The sequence below is a fragment of the Dendrobates tinctorius genome, unplaced genomic scaffold (genome assembly GCF_039654945.1).
Source record: "Dendrobates tinctorius isolate UK_male_01 unplaced genomic scaffold, ASM3965494v1 ptg000071l, whole genome shotgun sequence".
Taxonomy (NCBI): domain Eukaryota; kingdom Metazoa; phylum Chordata; class Amphibia; order Anura; family Dendrobatidae; genus Dendrobates; species Dendrobates tinctorius.
Genome location: NW_027361739.1, coordinates 11,987,500 through 12,010,116, shown reverse-complemented (window position 1 = coordinate 12,010,116; position 22,617 = coordinate 11,987,500). Strand labels below are relative to the sequence as shown.

General features: G+C 41.6%; 1 protein-coding gene across 1 annotated transcript in view; it reads right to left on the bottom strand.

Annotated features, from left to right (window-relative positions):
* Positions 1-17,865: 17,865 nt before the first annotated feature.
* OCSTAMP (osteoclast stimulatory transmembrane protein) overlaps positions 17,866-22,617 on the bottom strand; it is a 77,151-nt gene continuing 72,399 nt past the window's right edge. The window contains exons 3-4 of the mRNA XM_073582519.1: positions 19,733-20,793; positions 17,866-18,134 (exon numbers count right to left, since the gene is read on the bottom strand). Of these exons, the coding sequence (XP_073438620.1) occupies positions 17,866-18,134; positions 19,733-20,793 (1,330 nt within the window). The remainder of the gene's footprint in view (positions 18,135-19,732; positions 20,794-22,617) is intronic.

Genomic DNA, 22,617 nt, shown 5'->3' with positions numbered 1-22,617 from the left:
AGAAAAGTCAAAGATGCTATAGGATTTTTACAGGATGAAAATGATGAAATGGTAAAACAGGATGTTGAGAAGGCCGAACTTTTAAATTCCTATTTTGCATCTGTTATCTCACAGAAAGGAAATGTAACATCAACTGATTTTCACAGTCCTATTAAGGGAATAGAATAATCCAGGATATCAATAAACAAAAAGATAGTGAGGAAACACTTAGCTAACCTAAATGAATTCAAGTCTCCAGGTCCAGATGAATTACACCCCAGAGTACTGAAGGAGGTAGCAGAAGAAACTTTTGAACCACTCTCCATAATCTTTGAAAAGTCTTGGAGAATAGGAGAAGTCCCAGAAGACTGGAGAAGAGCAAATGTTGTTCCTATCCTCAAAAAGGGGAAGAAGGTGGACCCAGGCAAGTATAGGCCGGTGAGTCTGACTTCTACACCAGGAATTATCTTTCAAATTATTAAACAACATGTATGTAAGTACCTGGATAAGAATGAAGTGACTAACCAGAGTCAGCATGGGTTTGTAACCAATAGGTCATGTCAGACTAACTTAATTTCTTTCTATGACAGAATCACTGACTTGGTGGATCAGGGATATGCTGTAGATATAGTATATCTTGACTTCAGCAAAGCATTTGACATAGTATCTCACACAATCCTTATTTAAAAAATGACTAAGTATGGAATGGACAAGGCAACGGTTAGGTGGATTCATAACTGGCTTAGTGATCGGACCCAAAGAGTGGTCGTAAATGGCTGCACATCCAGTTGAAAGAATGTCTAAAGTGGGGTACCACAAGGCTCTGTCCTGGGCCCTGTATTGTTCAACATCTTTAGCAATTATTTAGATGAAGGAATTGAGGGTAAACTGATTACATTTGCTTGATGATGCAAAGCTAGGAGGGACAGCTAATAAACTGGAGCAGTGGGCAGCAACTAACAGAATAGTTTTTAACAGGGAAAAGTGCAAAGTACTACATCTGGACAATAAAAATGAAAAAAGCATATACAGAATGGGAGGAATAGGGCTAAGAACAGCACATGTGAAAAAAGACTTGGGAATACTAATAAATCACAGACTGAACATGAATCAACAGTGTGATGCAGCAGCAAAAAAGGCAAATACATTTCTAGGATGTATTAACAGAAGCATACAGTCTAAATCACATGAAGTCATTATTGCCCTCTACTCCTCTTTGGTCAGACTTCATCTGGAATACTGTGTCCAGTTTTGGGAGCCACATTTTAAAAAATACATCAACAAACTGGAGCAAGTTCAGAGAAGAGTGACCAGAATGGTGACCGGTCTGCAAACTATGTCCTATGAAGAACGGTTGCAGGATTTGGGAATGTTTAGCTTGCAAAAGAGAAGACTAAGAGGAGACTTAATAGCTGTCTACAAATATCTCAAGGGCTGTCGCATTGTAGAAGGATCATCTTTATTCTCATTTTCACAAGGAAAGACTAGAAGAAATGGGATGAAACTGAATGGGAGGAGACACAGATTAGATATTAGAAAAAACTTTTTGACAGTTAGAGTGATCAATGAGTGGAACAGGGGGTGAGTTCTCCTTCAATAGAAGTCTTCAAAAAGAGGCTGGACAGACATCTGCCTGAGATGGTGTAGTGAATCCTGCTTTGAGCAGGGGGTTGGACCAGATGACCCAGGAGGTCCCTTCCAACTCTTCCATTCTATGATTCTATGATTCTATATGTTAAAACCAATGTTGTGATTCAAAAGTACAACTCGTTCTGCAAAAAACAAGCCCTCATATGGCCATATTGACAGAAAAATAAAAAAGTTATGGCTCTGGGAAGAAGGGGAGCAAAAAACGAAAATGCAAAAACAAAATACCTCAGGTCATGAAGGGGTTAAAAGAAAGAATTTCTAAACTGGACTACCCCTTTAAAGTCTGTCTTTAGTCACCTAGAAACCCATCTTGCAAAGATATACAGTCTATTCCCATCCTTTCGAGCAATACACCTTTAATAGCCCACATACCCTCTTGTACCTTATGCTTGGATTTGCAGGAAGACCCTATTAACAGTTGTTGAGTCACTAGTGAAGTGATGGAGGGGAGATATGTATGTGTCACTGCGCATGAGGACGTCCGTGATGTAAAACCAGAATCGTTTCCTCCAGCTACTATGTGTTGGGTCGTTTTATTGGAAGTAATATTACGGGCTGGTTTTAGTGGACCTCCATAGAGCGGGAGGGAGTGGGTCCACATATCTCCCTTGCAGTGTCCTTATAGGACCTGTGTGATGTCAGGATCATGTGATCAGTCACATGATGGACAGTCACATGGTCTGGCTTTAAATAGCGGAGCTCCAGGGTTAGTCTGAGCTGTTTAGGGCCTGGCGAGGAAGTGTGGAGTGTTTGTGCATGGACATTATTAACCATGAGTGGGCTGACCCCCCCACTAGTGCAAGGACTGCACAAAGCGTTTTGTTTTGCTGCTTTGCCCAAAGGGCCGTATTTATTTTTGTGCTTAAGAACTTGGTTTATGCTGTACTAATAAACCAAGTGCATCCTTAAAGGTGCAGTGTTCCATTGACTACCGCTGAGTGAGCCGATCTACCACACAGTATACAAACTATACAGACAATAGGCTTCTATTTATTTCTATGAAGGACATAGAATTTTAGAGAACACCACTACAAATACAACTATACAAGCTGTAGGATGAATAAGATCAGTGCATTTTACCATATGCTGGAGTTTATCAGGGGAACGTGATTGCAAAGACCCAGAGAGGTTCAGATCAGTGGGAATACTTGAATTATGAAAGTCAATTCCTGTGTACAACCCACTCAAGCTGTGATTCTTTCACTTGTCTCAATTCCTCATTTCTAAGCTTTAAACAAAAGCTTTATTCTTTATTTATGGGCAACAAACTTAAAGCAAAGCAGATGGTAAGACACTAATGCCTTACTGGAGGGCACAGTGGCAGCAATGGATGTTTCCATTAATGTTAATATCAAATTTAATCAAAATATATGTAATTCTACCACAAGATGTTCACAGACATAGGCTGCTCGGACCTCCAGAGATTTGCTGCCAAGATGGTTCATAGTCACAAGGTGTATGTCTGCTGAGCAAAAGTATGAGGATCATACCATATTACCTCACAAATCTGACCTAAAAGGGGTTTTATGGCTTCGGAAATCCCATTTTAGCCGGTTGAAGTTTGTTTAAAAAAACAAACTGGACTTTATTCCCCAGGTCCAGCACTGATTCCCGTCACACTGCTAACGGTGTCTGTTATAGTCTACAGCACTGATGTCATGTTGACGATGCTGCAGCAATCGGTGAGCTCAGCGGCTCTGAGCAGCTCATATCATCAACTGGGCAGAGCTCTGATGTAGCAGAGTCGGGGATCGTCGTGGGATGGATTTACAGCAGACCCCTTTGGATTATTTTTTTGTTTAAAGATAATAAATGGGTGAAAGAGGGTCAGAGAGTGTTTTGTACAATTAAAACACTTTTCTCTGTGTGTGTTTACTGCTTTTGACTATGGAGTTAGTAATGGGGATGTCTTATAGATGTCTCTCCTTTACTAACCCCTGGATGTCAGCGGACATTACACAGATAATACTCGTATCAGTCCCAAAACCATTACTCCAGTTGCCAACACACAAGGGCATGCAGGAAGAGCCAACACTAAGAACCAGAATAGGCACATCTAATGGATGTGCCATTATTGGGGCAGCTGAGGGCTGGTGTTATTAGTTTGAGAGGGGGCCAATATCCATGGCCCCTTCCCAGCCTATTAATATCAGCCCGCAGCTGTCTGCTTAGCCTTTGCTGATTAATAAAATTGGGGGGACCCCACATGATTTTTTCAGGATGACACACACGTGGTACGTGTGCCTGTGAGATTTTTTTCTCACATCTATTGACTTGTATTGGTGAGTCTCAGCTATTTTATGCAGCCATACACAACATGCTGCAATTTTTTCCTCACCCCAACTCCAGGTAAGGAAAAACTTGCATGTGAACACTGCCTAATTGAATAACATTGTTGCGAGAAAAAAAAAAACATACTTGATTGAAAAATTAATCAATTATTTGCTAAATGTCTCATTTTAAAGTACAGTTAGAAATTAATATGTGTATATGCACTTTATGTATTGCGCTCTATCCTTAGGCAGCGCTGGCTTCTCTCTCTGTGAGAAAAAATCGAATTGCACTCGCTGATTTTTTACGCAGATGTGAGTTCAGCTTTACGGTTTGTTTTGTTTTTTTAAACTAGCTACAGCCACGTGACGGGGGCTTTCTGAAACAGGAAAAGCCCCTTAATTACGAAACTTTCTTAATACCTATAGTCAAGGGGCCGTCTAACATATTTAGCTGTGATAACTTATTTGATATTATTATTTTGTGGGGAGTTTTCACAATTTGGTACTTTATTTTAATTAGTTGTTTTTCGGAACTATTTGTTATCAGTCATCCTTCAGTGACCGGCCTCATACTGTAGGCCTTGAAAAAAAATGTACCTGCAGCAAAATGATGCAGTAGCATCTAGTATGATCAGTGACCTGTCATTTAAGCCACAATAATAATCTTTATTTTTAAATAGCGCTAACATATTCCGCAGAGCTTTACATTATCTTCACTGTCTCCAACGGAGCTCACAATCTAAATTCCTTATCAGTATGTCTTTGGATCATGGGAGGAAACCCACACAAACATGGGGAGAACATACAAACTCCTTGTAGATGTTGTCCTTGGTGGGATTTGAACCCAGGACTCCAGCGCTGCAATGCTATCCACTGAGCCACTATGCTGCCCCAATAATGAAGATGAGGCCAGAGAGCACCAAATAAAGCCCCGTCCACAGTCCCGCCACGGAGTACAAGAATCTCATAAACTGAAAATAAAGATTACACAACAACCACAAGACAATTTTTTCAACCCAGGTATCATTTTAATCAGTGTAGCAGCACCAACCTGACAGTGTCTGTAGTTTACTTAGCAAAATCCTGATGACAGGTTCACTTTAAGGACACAGTAAATATTTTCATGTTTCTATTACTGTGTTTAAACCAGTTGAAATTGCCTACAATGGATGTGTTTCCCAGAATGAGTTGTAATTTAATTTTGGTTTACATACAGTGGGTACGGAAAGAATTCAGATGACTTTAAATTTTTCACTCTTTGTTTCGTTGCAGCCATTTGCTAAATTCAAAAAAGTTCATTTTTTTTCTCATTAATGTTCACTCTGCACCCCATCTTGACTGAAAAAAACAGAAATGTAGAAATGGTTAGGGCAGCACGGTGGCTCAGTGGTTAGCATTGCAGCGCTGGGGTCCTGGGTTTGAATCCCACCAAAGACAACATCTGCAAGGAGTTTGTATGTTCTCCCCGTGTTTGTGTGGGTTTCCTCCCACACTCCAAAGACATACTGATAGGGAATTTAGATTGTGAGCCCCATCTGGGACAGTGATGAGAATGTGTGCAAAACTGTAAAGCGCTGTGGAATATGTTAGCGCTATATAAAAATAAAGATTATTATTATTAAATGGTTGCAAATTTATTAAAAAAGTAAAACTGAAATATCACATGGTCATAAGTATTCAGACCCTATGCTCAGACACTCATATTTAAGCCTCATTCTGTCTATTTCCTTGTGATCTTCCTTGAGATGGTTCTACTCCTTCATTGGAGTCCAGCTGTGTTTAATTAAACTGATAGGACTTGATTTGTAAAGGCGCACACCTGTCTATATAAGACTTCACAGCTCACAGTGCATGTCAGACTAAATGAGAATTATGAGGTCAATGGAACTGGCCAAGGAGGTCAGAGACAGAATTGTGGCAAGGCACAGATCTGGCCAAGGTTACAAAAGAATTTCTGCAGTTTTCAAGGTTCCTAAGAGCACAGTGACCTCCATAATCCTTATATGGAAGAAGTTTGGGACCACCAGAAGTCTTCCTAGACCTGGCCATCCAGCCAAACTGGGCAATCGTGGGAGAAGAGCTTTGGTATGAGAGGTAAAGAGGAACCCCAAGATGACTGTGGCTGAGCTCCACAGATGCAGTAGGGAGATGGGAGAAAGTTCCACAAAGTCATCTATCACTGCAGTACTCCACCAGTCGGGCCTTTATGGCAGAGTGGCCCATCGGAAGCCACTCCTTATTGCCAGACATATGAAAGCCCACATAGAGTTTGCTAAAAAACACATGGAGGATTCCCAGACTATGAGAAATAAGACTCTCTGATCTGATGAGACTAAGATAGAACTTTTTGGTGATAATCCTAAGCGGTATGTGTGGAAAAAAACAGGCCCTGCTCATCACCTGCCCAATACAATCCCAACAGTGAAACATGGTGGTGGCAGCATCATGCTATGGGGGTGTTTTTCAGCTGCAGGGACAGGTCGACTGGTTGCAATTGAAGGAAACATGATTGCGGCCAAGTACAGAGATATCCTGGATGAAAACCTCTTCCAGAGTGCTCAGACTTGGCTGAAGGTTCAACTTTCAACAAGACGATGACTCTTAGGCTAAGTTCACACGTACTGGAACCTCGCGGAAATTACCGCGAGAATTCCGGAATTCCATTCCGGGGGAAAATCGCATTTTAAATTCCCACAATTTTCCCACGGAAAAACTAGCATTTTGCAAGCATAATTAGCTTGCAGAATGCTAGCGTTTTCCAAGCGATCTGGAGCATCGCTTGGAGAACTGATTGACAGGTTGGTCACACTCGTCAAACATAGTGTTTGACAAGTGTGACCAACTTTTTACTACTGAGGCCGCCTATGCAGCATCAGTAGTAAAAGATAAAATGTAAAAAAAATAAAAAATGGTGTTATTCTCACCTTCCGACGACCCGCACAGCCGTTCCCAGTAATCCTTTGCGAAAATGCCCGCGATGATGTACGCTCTCGCGGGACCGCGACGTCTCGCGGTCATTCGCGATGACGTCGCGCGAATGACCACGAGACTTCGCGATCCCGCAAGAACGGACGCCATCACGGGCATTTTCGCAAAGGATTACTGGGAACGAGAGCGTGGAGAGAGGCGGGAAGGCTGCGCGGGATGCCGGAAGGTGAGAATAACAATATTTTTTATTCTAAATTCTATTTTTTACAGGGATATGGTACCCAAAGCCCGGAGGACAGTCTCCTCTCCTCTGGACCGTGGGTACCATCCGCAAATGTTCTGCTTACTTTCCGCATGGTGTGCACAGCCACATGCGGGAAGTAAGCGGAACAATGCATTCCTATGGGTGCGGGATCGCCGCATTTCCGCAAAATTAATGAGCATGCTGCGGTTTTTACCACGAAGCGATTCCGCCACGGTAAAAACCGCAGCATTAGCACAGCATTGCGGAATCCCATAGGAATGCTTATTTTTCACGGCAAAATCGTGCGGTTAAAACCGCCGCGGAAACGCGAAAAAAATGCAACGTGTGAACTTAGCCTTAAGCAAACAGCTAAAATAACAAAGAAGTGGTTAAAGAACAACTCTGTGACCATTCTTGACTGGCCCAGCCAGAGCTCTGACCTAAACCCAATTGAGCATCTCTGGAGAGACCTGAAAATGTTTGTCCACCAATGTTCACCATCCAACCTGACTGAACTGGAGAGGATCTGCAAGGAAGAATGGCAGAGGATCCCCAAATCCAGGTGTGAAAAACTTGTTGCATCATTCCCAAGAAAACTCATGACAATGTAAGGGAATGGAAAATGTTATTGTTCTATCTTTTACCTCTTTCTTGTATTTCACTGGTACTGCTACATGTTCATGTGTATTATCATTATGTGTGTGTCACATAGGTACTGCCACACTATTCTGTGTTTATTACCCATGGGTTAAAAGTGTAATGTATATTTATGTAAATGCTATTCATATCTACTGTAAGGCTGGAGTTACACTAGATAGAAATACGGACGAGTGCTATGCGATAAAAAATTGCATAGCACTCGGACCAATGTTAATCTATGGGGCAGCTCCCATCATCCATTTTTTTCTCACCCGTATTATACGTGCGGGTGAAATCGCAGCATGCTGCAATTTGCACCGTATTACGCCCGAGACTCACCAATGCAAGTCTATAGGTGCGAGAAAAAAGCAGATTACACACGGATCATACGTGTGACTTGCGGGAAATACCCACCGGTGTCCTTTAGAAAAGCCGTCAATTCAGTGTGCTATACTGTAAAATCACACTGACAGGTTAAAATAGAATAGATAGAATACATGTATACACATAGTATAGGTATATATATACAGTGGGGAAAAAAAGTATTTAGTCAGTCAGCAATAGTGCAAGTTCCACCACTTAAAAAGATGAGAGGCGTCTGTAATTTACATCATAGGTAGACCTCAACTATGGGAGACAAACTGAGAAAAAAAAATCCAGAAAATCACATTGTCTGTTTTTTTTTCATTTTATTTGCATATTATGGTGGAAAATAAGTATTTGGTCAGAAACAAAATTTCATCTCAATACTTTTTGATATATCCTTTGTTGGCAATGACAGAGGTCAAACGTTTTTTGTAAGTCTTCACAAGGTTGCCACACACTGTTGTTGGTATGTTGGCCCATTACTCCATGCAGATCTCCTCTAGAGCAGTGATGTTTTTGGCTTTTCGCTTGGCAACACGGACTTTCAACTCCCTCCAAAGGTTTTCTATAGGGTTGAGATCTGGAGACTGGCTAGGCCACTCCAGGACCTTGAAATGCTTCTTACGAAGCCACTCCTTCGTTGCCCTGGCGGTGTGCTTTGGATCATTGTCATGTTGAAAGACCCAGCCACGTTTCATCTTCAATGCCCTTGCTGATGGAAGGAGGTTTGCACTCAAAATCTCACGATACATGGCCCCATTCATTCTTTCATGTACCCGGATCAGTCGTCCTGGCCCCTTTGCAGAGAAACAGCCCCAAAGCATGATGTTTCCACCACCATGCTTTACAGTAGGTATGGTGTTTGATGGATGCAACTCAGTATTCTTTTTCCTCCAAACACGACAAGTTGTGTTTCTACCAAACAGTTCCAGTTTGGTTTCATCAGACCATAGGACATTCTCCCAAAACTCCTCTGGATCATCCAAATGCTCTCTAGCAAACTTCAGACGGGCCCGGACATGTACAGGCTTAAGCAGTGGGACACGTCTGGCACTGCAGGATCTGAGTCCATGGTGGCGTAGTGTGTTACTTATGGTAGGCCTTGTTACATTGGTCCCAGCTCTCTGCAGTTCATTCTCTAGGTCCCCCCGTGTGGTTCTGGGATTTTTGCTCACCGTTCTTGTGATCATTCTGACCCCACGGGGTGGGATTTTGCGTGGAGCACCAGATCGAGGGAGATTATCAGTGGTCTTGTATGTCTTCCATTTTCTAATTATTGCTCCCACAGTTGATTTCTTCACTCCAAGCTGGTTGGCTATTGCAGATTCAGTCTTCCCAGCCTGGTGCAGGGCTACAATTTTGTTTCTGGTGTCCTTTGACAGCTCTTTGGTCTTCACCATAGTGGAGTTTGGAGTCAGACAGTTTGAGGGTGTGCACAGGTGTCTTTTTATACTGATAACAAGTTTAAACAGGTGCCATTACTACAGGTAATGAGTGGAGGAAAGAGGAGACTCTTAAAGAAGAAGTTACAGGTCTGTGAGAGCCAGAAATCTTGATTGCTTGTTTCTGACCAAATACTTATTTTCCACCATAATATGCAAATAAAATGAAAAAAAAAACAGACAATGTGATTTTCTGGATTTTTTTTTCTCAGTTTGTCTTCCATAGTTGAGGTCTACCTATGATGTAAATTACAGACGCCTCTCATCTTTTTAAGTGGTGGAACTTGCACTATTGCTGACTGACTAAATACTTTTTTTCCCCACTGTATATCATTGACACACACATATATATATGTATATATATATATATATTTCATAGAGATATAGATAGCAGAATAAGTGATAATTCAATTGTCAGCATCTGTAAAATCATTACAGAACCTGACAGGATATGAGACATGGTTTACATACAGCAAACCATTGCATATCCGTTAGCTTTATACACTGTGTTGCAAATTATTAGGCCGGGGTCACACTGGCGAGGAATACGGGAGAGTGAGAGGCGCAAAAAGCACGCATTACACACGGACAAATGATTTTCTATGGGGTCCCTCGCACCAGGCGTATATTTCTCCTCAGTATCCTACGCTCCGTGCCACTCGCAGCATGCTGCGATTGTCAGCGTACTACGCCCGTAGTACGCCAATGCAAGTCTATGGGTGCGCAAAAAATACGGATTACACACGGACCACACGTGTGACTTGCGAGAAATACGCACCAGGTGTCTTTTAGCAAAGCCGACAATTCAGTGCGCTATACAGTAAACTCACACTGACAGGTTTAATAAAGAAACGAAAGAATAGATATAGACACATAGAATACATATATATATAAATATATATATATATATACACGCATTCTATGTGTCTATATCTATTCTTTCATTTCTTTATTAAAACTGTCATAGGGCTCCATTATATGTCCATTTTGCAAGCCTGCGAGAAAATCTCACCATACGGATGCCATACGGATTATATACGGATGCTGACATGCGCAAAATACGCGACCACACCTTGATTACGGATGACATACGGAGCACTGTTTAGGGGTCTGTCATCCGTATTACGCATGTAAAATACTGACCGTATTTTGCGCAGGTTAGTGTGACTCTGGCCTTAAGCAAATGATATTTTTCTCTGATTTTCCTAAATAGTCGGTACAAATGACAGTCAGTCTAATAAAAGTCATCACTCGTTAGAGTATACATCAAATTTTATTGAAGAAACCTCTCAATGATAACAGTATAATCTCCAAAATGAATAAAAACTCAAATTGCACTGTTCCAAATTATTAGGCACATTAGAATTTCTAAACATTTGATCTGTTTTAAAGAACTGAAAATGTTCATTTGTGGAGTTTGCAGCATTAGGAGGTCACATTCACTGAACAAAAAAGCTATTTAACTTCAAAACATCCTAACAGGCCAAGTTACATGTTAACATAGGAACCCTTCTTTGATATCACCTTCACAGTTCTTGCATCCATTGAAATTGTGAGTTTTTGGAGAGTTTCTGCTTGTATTTCTTTGCATAAAGTCAGAATAGCCCCCCAGAGCTGCTGTCTTGATGTGAACTGCCTCCCACCCTCATAGATCTTTTGCTTGATGATACTCCAAAGGTTCTCTATAGGGTTGAGGTCAGGGGAGGATGGTGGCCACACCATGAGTTTATCTCCTTTTATGCCCATAGCAGTCAATGACTCAGAGGTATTCTTTGCAACATGAGATGGTGCATTGTCATGCATGGAGATGATTTTGTTCCTGAAGGCATGTTTCTACTTTTTATACCATGGAAGACAGCTGTCAGTCAGAAACTCTTTATACTTTGCAGAGGTCATTTTCACACCTTCAGGAACCTTAAAGAGCCCTACCAGCTGTTTCCCCATGATTCCAGCCCAAAACATGACTCCTCCACCTCCTTGCTGACGTCGCAGCCTTGTTGGGACATGGTGGCCATCCACCAACCATCCACTACTCCATCCATCTGGACCATCCAGGGTTGCTCGACACTCATCAGTAAACAAGACTGTTTGAAAATTAGTCTTCATGTATGTCTGGGCCCACTGCAACCATTTCTGCTTGTGAACACTGATAAGTGGTGGCCGAATAGTAGGTTTATGCACCACAGTAAGCCTTTGAGGCTCGAGGGACTCCAGAGGCACCAGCAGCTTTAAATATCTGTTTGCTGCTTTGTAATGGCTCTTTAGTAGCTGCACTCTTAATCCGATGAACTTGCCTGGCAGAAACCTTCCTCATTCTGCCTTTAACAGCACAACATGTCTGTGCTCAGAATCAACCACAAATCTCTTAACAGTACGATGATCACGTTTAAGTTTTTGGGAAATATCTAATGTTTTCATCTCTTGACCAAGGCATTGCACTATTTGATGCTTTTCAGCAGCAGAGAGATCCTTTTTATTTCCTAAATTCTGTGAAACCTGTGCCCTGCTTAATAATGTGGAACATCATTCTTAAGTAGTTTTCCTTTAATTGGGCTCACCTGGTAAACTAATTATCACAGGCGTTTGAGATTGATTTCAGTGATCCAAAGAGCCCTGATACACAATACCATCTATGAGTTTATTTGAAAAACAAAAAATTACATCTTTAGGACACTTAAATCCAATTTGCATAATAATTTGGAACACAGTGTATATGTCCCTCACTAATAATGTTAGTAGTGTGTGTGTGTGTGCAAAATTTTGTAGGTGTTAAATTAAAGCATTAATTCATGGTGTGGGCTCCTGCGCAATTTTCTCCGCCAGAGAGGGAAAGCCAGTGACTGAGGGCAGATATTAATAGCCTAGAGAGGGACCATGGCCATTGCCCCCCCAACTAAAAGAAATCTGCCCCCAGCCACCCCATAAAAGGTGCATCTGTAAGAAGCTCCTATTCCGGAACTTACCCTCTCTCTTCCCATTGCTCTGTAGCGGGTGGCATATAGGGTAATAAGGGATTAATGTCACCTTGCTATTGTAAGGTGACATTAAGCCTGGTTAATAATGGAGAGGTGTCAATCAGACACCTCTCCATTATTAATCCACTAGTCTGAAAGAATTAAAAACACACACACATTAAGAATATAGACTTTTAATGAAATAATTAAACACACATTTTTGCCATCTTTATTTAAATCCCAATCCAATCGAAGCCCTTGATCTCCTGTAAAAAATCCCAAATAAAAAAGCAACAATATCCCATACCTGTCCGCCGTATAGTCATGTCCCACGCTGCAATCCATCTCAAGGGGTTAAATAGTTTACAACCGAGAGTGGTGCTAATGCTACCTCCCCGGCTGTAAACCACTGCAGAATGAATGAAAAGCTGCCTGCGCAGCCTCCCTACCTGACTGGACATGAACTCATTAGTGTGGGATGTTTTCCTTCCCTCAAGATCTGTTGATATAACTGAATATACGCTGGGTCCTAATATGTGGGACCGTACTGCCATTAAAGGAAGGGTGAAGCCCAACCCCAAATACTGTGGACCTTATACATGGAACATTTTTGTATATATGTTTATGTCCAATGGACGGACAGGACTGGAGTTCAATGAACATTGTCGTGGAAAGAGACTTTCCTTGTCACGGATCGTTTTATTGGACTGTAGGTGACCTGGACGACTGTGAGCCAGGCACTTCAGATAAGAAAAGTGTAAGAGTTTAATAAAAACATTGCTCATGTTGAGCTAAGGTGAATTATTTTTAAATGCCTCCCTGGGTGGAGAATTGACTGTAAATAATAAAGTGGGTATGGAATGGTCAGGGACGACCATTGTTGATGGAAGGAAGAATGTAAGGGAATGGAAAATATTATAGTTCTATCTTTTACCTCTTTCTTGTATATTACTGGTACTGCTACACGTTCATGTGTATTACCATTATGTGTGTTTCACATAGGTACTGCTACAATATTCTGTGTATTACCTTAAGGGATAATAGTGTAATGTATATTTATGTAAATGCTATGTATAACTACTGTTATAGTTGTAGGGAAAGCGTAGTACTCAAGTTAGGCCACTAGATGGGGGTGGAGCGCATACTCAGCCTGTAAATAGTTAAAGTAGGAGGAGTGTTGTGAGCTCATTCTCTGGTTCACCAGTTGTGAGTTCTCCTTCCAGACTCCCTCTGGTGGTAACAGGAGGTAGTGAGGCTGATTTGATCGGTGGAGATCTGCCACCTGAGAATGAGGATGACGATTGGACCTCAGGAGTCTCAGATTGGATTTAAGACAGTCGACGCCCTATTCAGTTGCTGGTGATTCCTTCTGGCTTGTCAGCTCTTGGTTTTCAGCTCTGTTCCAGTCATCTAAAGCTAAGTTTTTTCTGCTAATGTTCACACTTGATTTTGTTGGTCTATTCAGTTTCTTGGTGTGGTCAGCCAGCCCCGGCTGGGGGCTGTGCTGAATTTCCACTCTTATTTATCAGTATTTTGCCAATTTGCTTTTTGTCCCTTACTAGTTTGGTCTCTTTTTGCTCTGTCTCTGAATATTTCAGAGTGCTGATATAGTGGGAGAAGTCTAGTGACTTCAGGGTTAATTTTGCTATCCGAAGTGTTGGACATTATTTTTGTAGGGTTTTTTGCAGGTTGCAGACAGTGTCTTTCCTTTCCTCTCTAGTTAGTTTGGGCCCCATCATTTGCTCAGCCTATTTTCCTGCCTGTGTTTGTGCCTTCATCTTGTTTCACCGTCAATACATGTGTGGGGGCTATCTATTCCTTTGGGGTCTGCTCTGGGGCAGTTAGTTTTCCCCTTTTCTTGCTTCAGGCTTATTTAGTCCTCCGGCTATGACGAAGCGTCTAGGAACATCGTAGGTACGCTCCACTGCTGCTGCTAGTTGTGTGGTAGGATCAGGGATCTGCAATCTGCATAGTTGCCAACCTCTCTGGTTTTCTGTGACTTAGCTTGTTTTGTTTTTTTCTCCTCGGTGACCCATTCATAACAGAGGAGCTAACGGCCATTAAGCTGGGGTACAGCTTAGATTTGAATCAGTTGGGCGGGAGCGCCCTGACAGGGCAGTCAACTCCGTAACATTAGAGACACGGGCCCAGCCGTTCAGGGCCTGAGGGCCACAGATTACAACACTGCAGAACACAATCGCACAGATCACAGCAGTGCAGAACATAGCAGTGTAGATGACTACACTACAGATGGTAGTGAGACAGTTGGCAGTGGTACAGCAGCACAGATCGCTCATTTTGAAGCAGCTTGCTATGTGGGCAGATGCCCTTTTGTCTGGGGCGAAACAGACAGGGGAACTCCCAAAAATGGTAGAGCTGGACAGGGAGGAAGCTGTGATGCTGAACGGAACAGGACGTCCCAGGAATGTTCTGGAAGAAGACAATGAGAAGCTAGGGAAAGTGACAGAATTGTGCACTGTGGAAGCTGAGGTAACTGCTGTAAAGAAAATGGATGTGCTGCATACAAAAATGAGTAAAGCTGTTATTGTTAAAGTTGAGCTGGACTGTGTCTCCGTTTGTACCACAATGCCTGGAAAAAGTATACAGCAACCTAGAGAAAGCCCTGATAATGAGAAGAATGAGGCAACAGGTATGCTGACAGAAAGCTGTCATGTCTATGTGAGGGGAGGCCAGGACACAGTTGCTCCAGAGTCCTCAGCCACAACTACAGTCCTGGCCAACCCTTACAACTGTACTAGCTCAAAAGGGCGCTTCTACTCAATACTGAGCAAAGGGTCTGAGTACTTATAACCATGTGATATTTCAGTTTTTCTTTTTCAATAAATTTGCAAAAATTTCTACATTTCTGCCTTTTCTTTCAGTCAAGATGGGGTGCAGAGTGTACATTAATGAGAAAAAAATGAACTTTTTTCAATTTACCAAATGGCTGCAATGAAACAAAGCGTGAAAGATTTAAAGGGGTCTGAATACTTTCCGTACCAGGAACTACTTTTGATGCACAGTGCAAAAGACAGAAGGAAAGGAGCACCATCATTTAGTACAGATTTTACTGTTTTCATTTGCGGATACCACTGGGAGAGCACCTAAGATGCTAGAACAACAGAACCCACCATAAGTGACCCCATTTTACAAACTACACCTCTCAATTAATTCATCTATGAGTGCAGTGATCATATTGACACCACGGGTGGGTCACAGAATTTTATACCAATTGCACAGTGAAGAAAAAATAAACACATTTTACCAGAAATAAATTGTTTTAGTCACAGATTTTACACTTTCACAAGGGTAAATGGGTGACAGTGGCAAAAAAATTTGTCACACAATTTCTGTTGAGCCTGGAAATACCCCATATGTAGCTGTACAGTATTTCTTAGCCACACGGCGAAACTCGGGAGTGTCGGAGCGCTATTTGCCTCCTGCAGCACAGATTTTCTTAGATTAGTTTACAGACTCTATATACAAAGCCCCTAAGTGGTAGAAGACCAGAATCCCACCCTCAAGTAACCCCATTTTGGAAATTATACCCCTTTGGGAATTTATCTACAGATGTAGTGATGATTTTGCCTCCATTGGTGTTTTTCAGAAACAAGCAACAGTGAATGTTGCTGAGTGAAAATTGTAAATCTGCTATTGTAGTGTCTGTACATTGTAGTGCCAAGTACATTATTCCCAGCTCTTGCTTCTGGAGACATGCACCCATAAAATAAGCAGGCTCCCATTGCTACAGAAATGCCTTTGTTTTTCATAAAAATATTTATATGCAGTCTAATCGCAGTTATAATGTATAACACATGAACAAACCGGTCTGTGCGCCCCAATACTCTTCAACTCCATATGTGGGTTCAACGTTGCACATCAAGTTGAAGTTTCTGCTGGCATTGGTGGGCTTCCACCCACACGGGCCCAGTCACAGTCGCGACCTCTGCAACTGTGGTCATTATGGTACATACTGAGTACATTACGTCCTGACACTGCACAGCAGCTGCCAGGACAGAGTATAAGTCAATATGGGCCACTGGCTCCCAGACAGTAGAAGAGGCACAGCAAAGGTGAGCAGGACCAGGCTTGGATTGTCTCACAGGAGAACAGGAGAATCCTCCAGTGGGCCCCTGTGGAAGACTGGCAACACCCTCTTATATGAGCAGTACTTGGCACAATAACCTTGAATCACTATGTACAAATAAAGGCAACATCTTATTCTTTTAACAATCTACCTAGTTCATTGTTATATAAATTTGTGACTGAGGATATTGTCACATTTGCATGAAGCTGAAAAATGGGCCCTGGAGTTGGATACTGGTGGGCCCTTGGCTCCCCAGTCCAACACTGAGCAGGACTGTTTACTTGTCCTCTGCCAGAGCAATAGAGTTGCAAATATCTGCTTGTGCTTTTTTGCTCTGCCTCTTGTCCTGCTGAGTGCCGCACTGCCCAGTGTTATCTGTAGCTCCATCGCAGGCAGATGTCAGGAGCGCACATCTCTTGTGCAGTCTTGAGATCAGCTGATGCTAGCAATGCGCTCCCGACCTCTGCTACTGCCATGGAGTTACAGATAACACTGGACAGCTCGGCACTCAGCAGGACAAGAGTCAGAGTGATATGCACATCTCTGACCCTAGAAAACAATAGATGAGTGCGCTCCTAGCAGGGGCACCTCTGTGGATAGGGGATCCTTGGCAAGTACTCAGTCTTCCCCCTAGCGCCAGCCCTAACACCCTGACATCACAACATGTTTGTTTGAGGAGCTAACTAGGTGTAGGGCAACGCACGTTGGGATATCCTGACTCCATAATGTAACAACGTCTCATCGTGCATTACTGAGGCCTAGTCATGGTGGAAGGAGAAATTCATTGCTATGCCAGAAGAAAAGAAGACACAAGAGTCACAGAGAAAAATTGTCTGACTAGGTGGGGGGCCGTAGCAGCGGGACAAGTGAGTAGCGAACTGAGTATAATTTTTTTAAACCCTATTCAACCCATAGGAATGCGGAAAATTGTCAGCTGGAGGAGTGGAGACCCAATTTATTTTATAAAATTCAAGTGGAATTTGATTACGGTAATATCATATTGTTTTGCTCCTAGATAGAATGATTTTGCAAAAGTCTTCACATTCTTGAGGAGGGTTATACACTTAAATTGATTGTCTAGATAAATTGAATAATTTGGTAAATTTAACATTTTTGGTATTTTTTTTTCCTTATTTATAACCAGCAAACCATAATCACAGTATAGCTATAGGGTCCAAACAAGCTGGAGGTCTCTAGCACCTGTTTAACCAGTGACTGCTGATTTGGCATTTTGTGGCATTTTTACCATTTGGCAGTGTATGGCAATGCTAGTTGGGCATTGCTGCTTCTGATCACGATGTCATCATTTTTTTACTATTTGGTCAAATAAGAATGAAATTCTTTCTTCTTCTCTTGATCGATAGAACATGGCGGAGATCTTGCGGCAAAGACGTTGAACATACGTTTCCAAACATACGACAACAAGCAAGATGCCGTAGATGAACACAATGGATGCAGTCACGGAAGGATCTGGAGGACTCGCAGGCAGCTTGCAATGCTCAGGAAAGAAAGTAAAGTTCAGCTGGTGTGCTATGTCAAGTAAGGCGACATTTCTAAACTGGATGAATGGCCCTAGAGAGATCTGCATAAACAAAACAAGGGATCAGATTAGATCGATCATTTTGACGTTTAAAGCAACATCACTGAATAACTATGCAACAGTACAATAATAGGTGAACAATTATATTAAAGGGATTCAAAATTAATAGAGATGTGCTCTCTTCCAGGCTTAAAACAGTGCCACTCGTGTCCATTGGCTGAGATTGGTATTTCAATTAATCTATAGTCAAATAGCAATTAAAGGGATCCTGTTAGCGAACCCATCCTGCCTGAACTATAGGTAGCATGTACCAGGCACTGGCTGTATAATCTCAGACTTGTTTGACTCTGAAATGCTGCAGTAGAAAAATGTGCTTTACAAGCCGCTGCAGACCAAGCCACATGGAGGACTAGCTCTTTCCCTGCATGTGTGTATAGGGAAATAACTGTAAGTAATTGGTAGTGGGAAAAGACAAGCCACTGGAGTCAGGCTTTTTTGACTAGTCATGTTGGTCCAAGATGGCTTTTAAAGTATGTCAAACAAACCTGGCTGAAATCCTCCAGCCAGTGCCTGATTAATGCAGCTCATGGATCAGGCAGCATACGGTATATCAGCTGTCAGGTTCCCTTTAAGGTAATGAAGACTAAACAGTTGTGTAATACTTCAGAACTCTTATGTGTGAATTGGTTAGTTTATCTTTAGTGGCAATGTGTACGATTAACCACTTCAGATGCAAATGCTTCTAATAGTACAAACCCTCATGAATTTGTTTGCTAGGACTTTAAGGACTTTAGCTTACAGTCCATGGTTGCAAAAGTGGCTGGATTTGCTTAATTTGCTTACACGTCAATGTATTTAGTTCCCAAGACAACACTGTCACATCATAGAAGACCTTGAAGCTGCATTAGAGAGAAAAAGTCCTATCTCTGTATTACCGTAAAGTTGGTGCAAGTGGATTCGCACATCCCAGTCCATCAGCTACAACAGTCAACAGTAGCCACTGGACAGGAGTAGCAGAACTGCCTCTTACCTGACGGCATCCACAGCTCCTCTTTTAATCAGGCAGCCTGGCGTGACATCACTTGTACATCACGCTGCAACAATGACAACACACCTAGCCGGCTAGTCAAAAGAAGATCTGCAGATGCCATCAGGAAAGAGGCAATTCTCCCACTCCTGTCCGGCAGTCACTTGCCATTGTTGTGGCTGATTCATTGGGTGTTAGAGTCAATTTACATAAACTTAGCCACTGAATATTATGAATCTGGCTCAAAGGTCATAGAAAGGATAAGAAATGGAATATGAAGATCAGGCTCCTCTGTCTTTGGTGGCAAAATATAAAGCTATTATAAGGATGGAGGACGTGATAACATTTTGACCTTTTCAATGTACATCAATGTTGCTATGTAATAAATAACAACTTTTTGATGTGTGGGCAATGAAGTCTTCTCTTGGGGACTGCCATCAAAGAAATTTTATAGGCTTAGTATAATGGTTGCATTAAGTTGTCTAAAAATGGCAACCAGGACATAGTAGTCAATGAGATATAAGTTCACCAGCATAACTGTTCAAAAGATCCTTCAGGTAATATCCCAAAAAGGTTCAACCCTTGCCTCCCCTTGACCATGACTAATACTTACTTGGGAGTTATAATTCATATGAAAAGTCACTTGCATAGCAGGCAGTTTTTCTACCCAGTTGCCAACCTCCAAAGCAAGGTAAAAGACAATATGGTCCATGGCTAAGATGAGCGCAGAAAGCAGAGCAAATACCAAAATGCTCAGAAGACGAAACAAGATAGAGCCAAGCTCCTTTCTCGACATCTTAAATCCAGTTGACTTTATTAACCTTAGTGAAGAGCGATTGTTTAAATCTGTAATGTTATTTTTCTGGGCCATTTCCACTAGTTGCCTTGTAATATATTTGTTGTCAAACTTGATGTTAGTTAGATAGTTTCTTAAGTACCAGGTAGAATTATAAAGAACATACAAGATGAAACATCCAGCAATCACCCTATTTGCTACTAGGTGTAGATCCTTAAAAGCCAATTCCACAGTTTCAAAATCCTTATTCATGTTATTGGCCACTGCAGATATTTGATTAGAAACCAAAGAAGTATTAATATTTGCTAAAAGGTTCACCTCCGGACTAAACTTCAGCTGAAGTCCTGCCATCACGTCTGCAGTCTTTTTAATTATGTTCCTCAATTCAATAGTTAAATCACGGAAGGTGCTGGTGGAGTTAAGGACCTCTTCTGAAGAGTGTTGGGAAATACATCTAATGATATTGAAAATATTTTTGAGGTTTCTGAAGATATTTGGTAAGATGTTAAGAGCCATGAACATAAAGCAGGTGGACAACAGTAGCCGGCGGCCTTGCTTGGTTCCTAGGGTTGGGATGATGATGGTCAAGATGCAACGGATTGGGTGGATGAAAACAAGGATAATGCACAAAGGAAAGGCTGTGGATATGGCCAGGACAGAGGCGAGTAATGAGTTATACTGCAAGGAATAAGATAACCATACAAAAAGAAATGTCCCAGCCAAACATGTAAAGGCAAAGCATAAAATAAAAAGTTTTAGAGTTTGCTTCCAGTCTTTAGGAACCGGATCAGAATATGCAGCTGAGAGTTCCCATAGCCAGCCATGAATTTTTAAGTGAATCTTCTTAAAGTCCTGCCAACATGATGATCTGGAATGAAGGAGGAATATTAATTGGAATATGAAACATGTAAAGGAAAATTTAGAGAAACAATAAAACATATGTTTTAGCTTGAGAACACCAAGGCTTTGTCTACCAGATACATTTTTCTGTCTTTACAGGTTTCGCAACAGAATTGAAAACTCAGTTAATTACTGGTTGAGATACATCACCACTGAACCCAGTGATTGAATGACCAGTTATTTATTGTGTCTCAAGAAGATCCAGGAAATGAAAACTGACAGCTCTGCGAATGTCTTAAAAGAAGAGCAGAGAACAATCAGAAAGGTGGACAATACTTCTGCTGTTTTTGTTGTGCAATTTTGACCTTTTTTATAAAATAAATAAATGTATATTGGCTATCCTACCCTTCTTAGCCTTCTTAGTTGGAGTAATTCTGGTCCATTGAGGTTGCAACTTGGATAAGTCTGTACCAATCATGAGATCATTCTTTTTAGTAGCGGGTTGGTTTCCCTTTTTGTACAGGGAGAGCTGCCAAAAAGTTCAATGTCCAGGACGTCCTAAACTATTATCAACATTACCCATCTTAAATCTCGTACCCAATAATATACATTTAATGGGTGATCTGTGAGTGTCATAGCATGATCAGAATAAAGTATAAAGATCATGTTATATCTACTCTTTAGGAAATAATATGGGGTTTTTTTAAACCATTGAGGACAACACCATATATTTATTGGGTCTCTGGTGAGTGGGACAGAAGATTAATCAATGCTCATAGCACCAAGCAGCATACAGCCTTGGCAATTCTCTTGGGACATTGGTCTCTGATAGGAGTATAGTAATAAGTGGTAGAGAGGTAGCAATTACACCCAGGCCTTGCTCCCCTCAGAAAGGCCCAACTTTGTCATATGAGAAGAAATTTGCATGCTAAATGTGATCTCGTTACAGATTTTGTATTGGGACCTAGGTGTACAAGCTATACCCCACAACCCCAAATGTAATACTTTTTGATTAGTGGCCAGTGGAAGCTGAATAAGTCAAAAAGTACCAAGAAAGTTCAAATTTTATTTGAGAAGAGGAAGCTTAGTCTTAACCAGCAGACATAGAGATTTCTCCTCCAGTTCACAGCTATGATCCTGAAATATCTCATCTTTATCTGGCACAGTGGAGGGGACTTCCTGTGAAATGTTCCTCATAAATCACTCTCAATTCTGCTTATCCCACCTACTTATACTAAAATGATAAGATTATTAAAGAGGTATAACCAGCTTTGATATTATTAGTATATCTATAGTATGTTATAAACATATCTGCTAAATATCCCAGAATGTACAGAAGGCTCTCGAAAAAGAGAAGATCTCCCAGACTCCCGGAATACTTGACAGACTTTCCACATCTCATAATAACCTTCCAGAAATTGCTGGCCAGGTATGATTTCTGGTTTCAAGAGATGGGACTACAGGTATTGAAGGGTTGAGATTGATCAATAAGTAGCCAGGTGAGTGGGTTGTGGCCTATAAAAGGTGGATGTTCTCTCCTCCTCTTTCATATGTTACCTTCAGAAATCTGGCCAATATTGTCATAAATGTCTGACTGATATCTATACCACCACTGAGTCAAACATGTACAGTATCTATAGAATAGTAGTCCATTGCCCCCCATTCTCCCTTGTGAGGAGTTCACTATGAATGGAGAAGTGGTCCTTAATTGATGGGAGTTTCAAAAACAACTAAGAAAGAGGGTGCAGGACGTCAAGGGCAGCACAATTTCTCGATGGTTGGCACTGTAGCCTTGCAGCACTGGGGTCCTGCATTCAAATCCCACCAAGGGCAACATCTGCAAAGGAGTCAG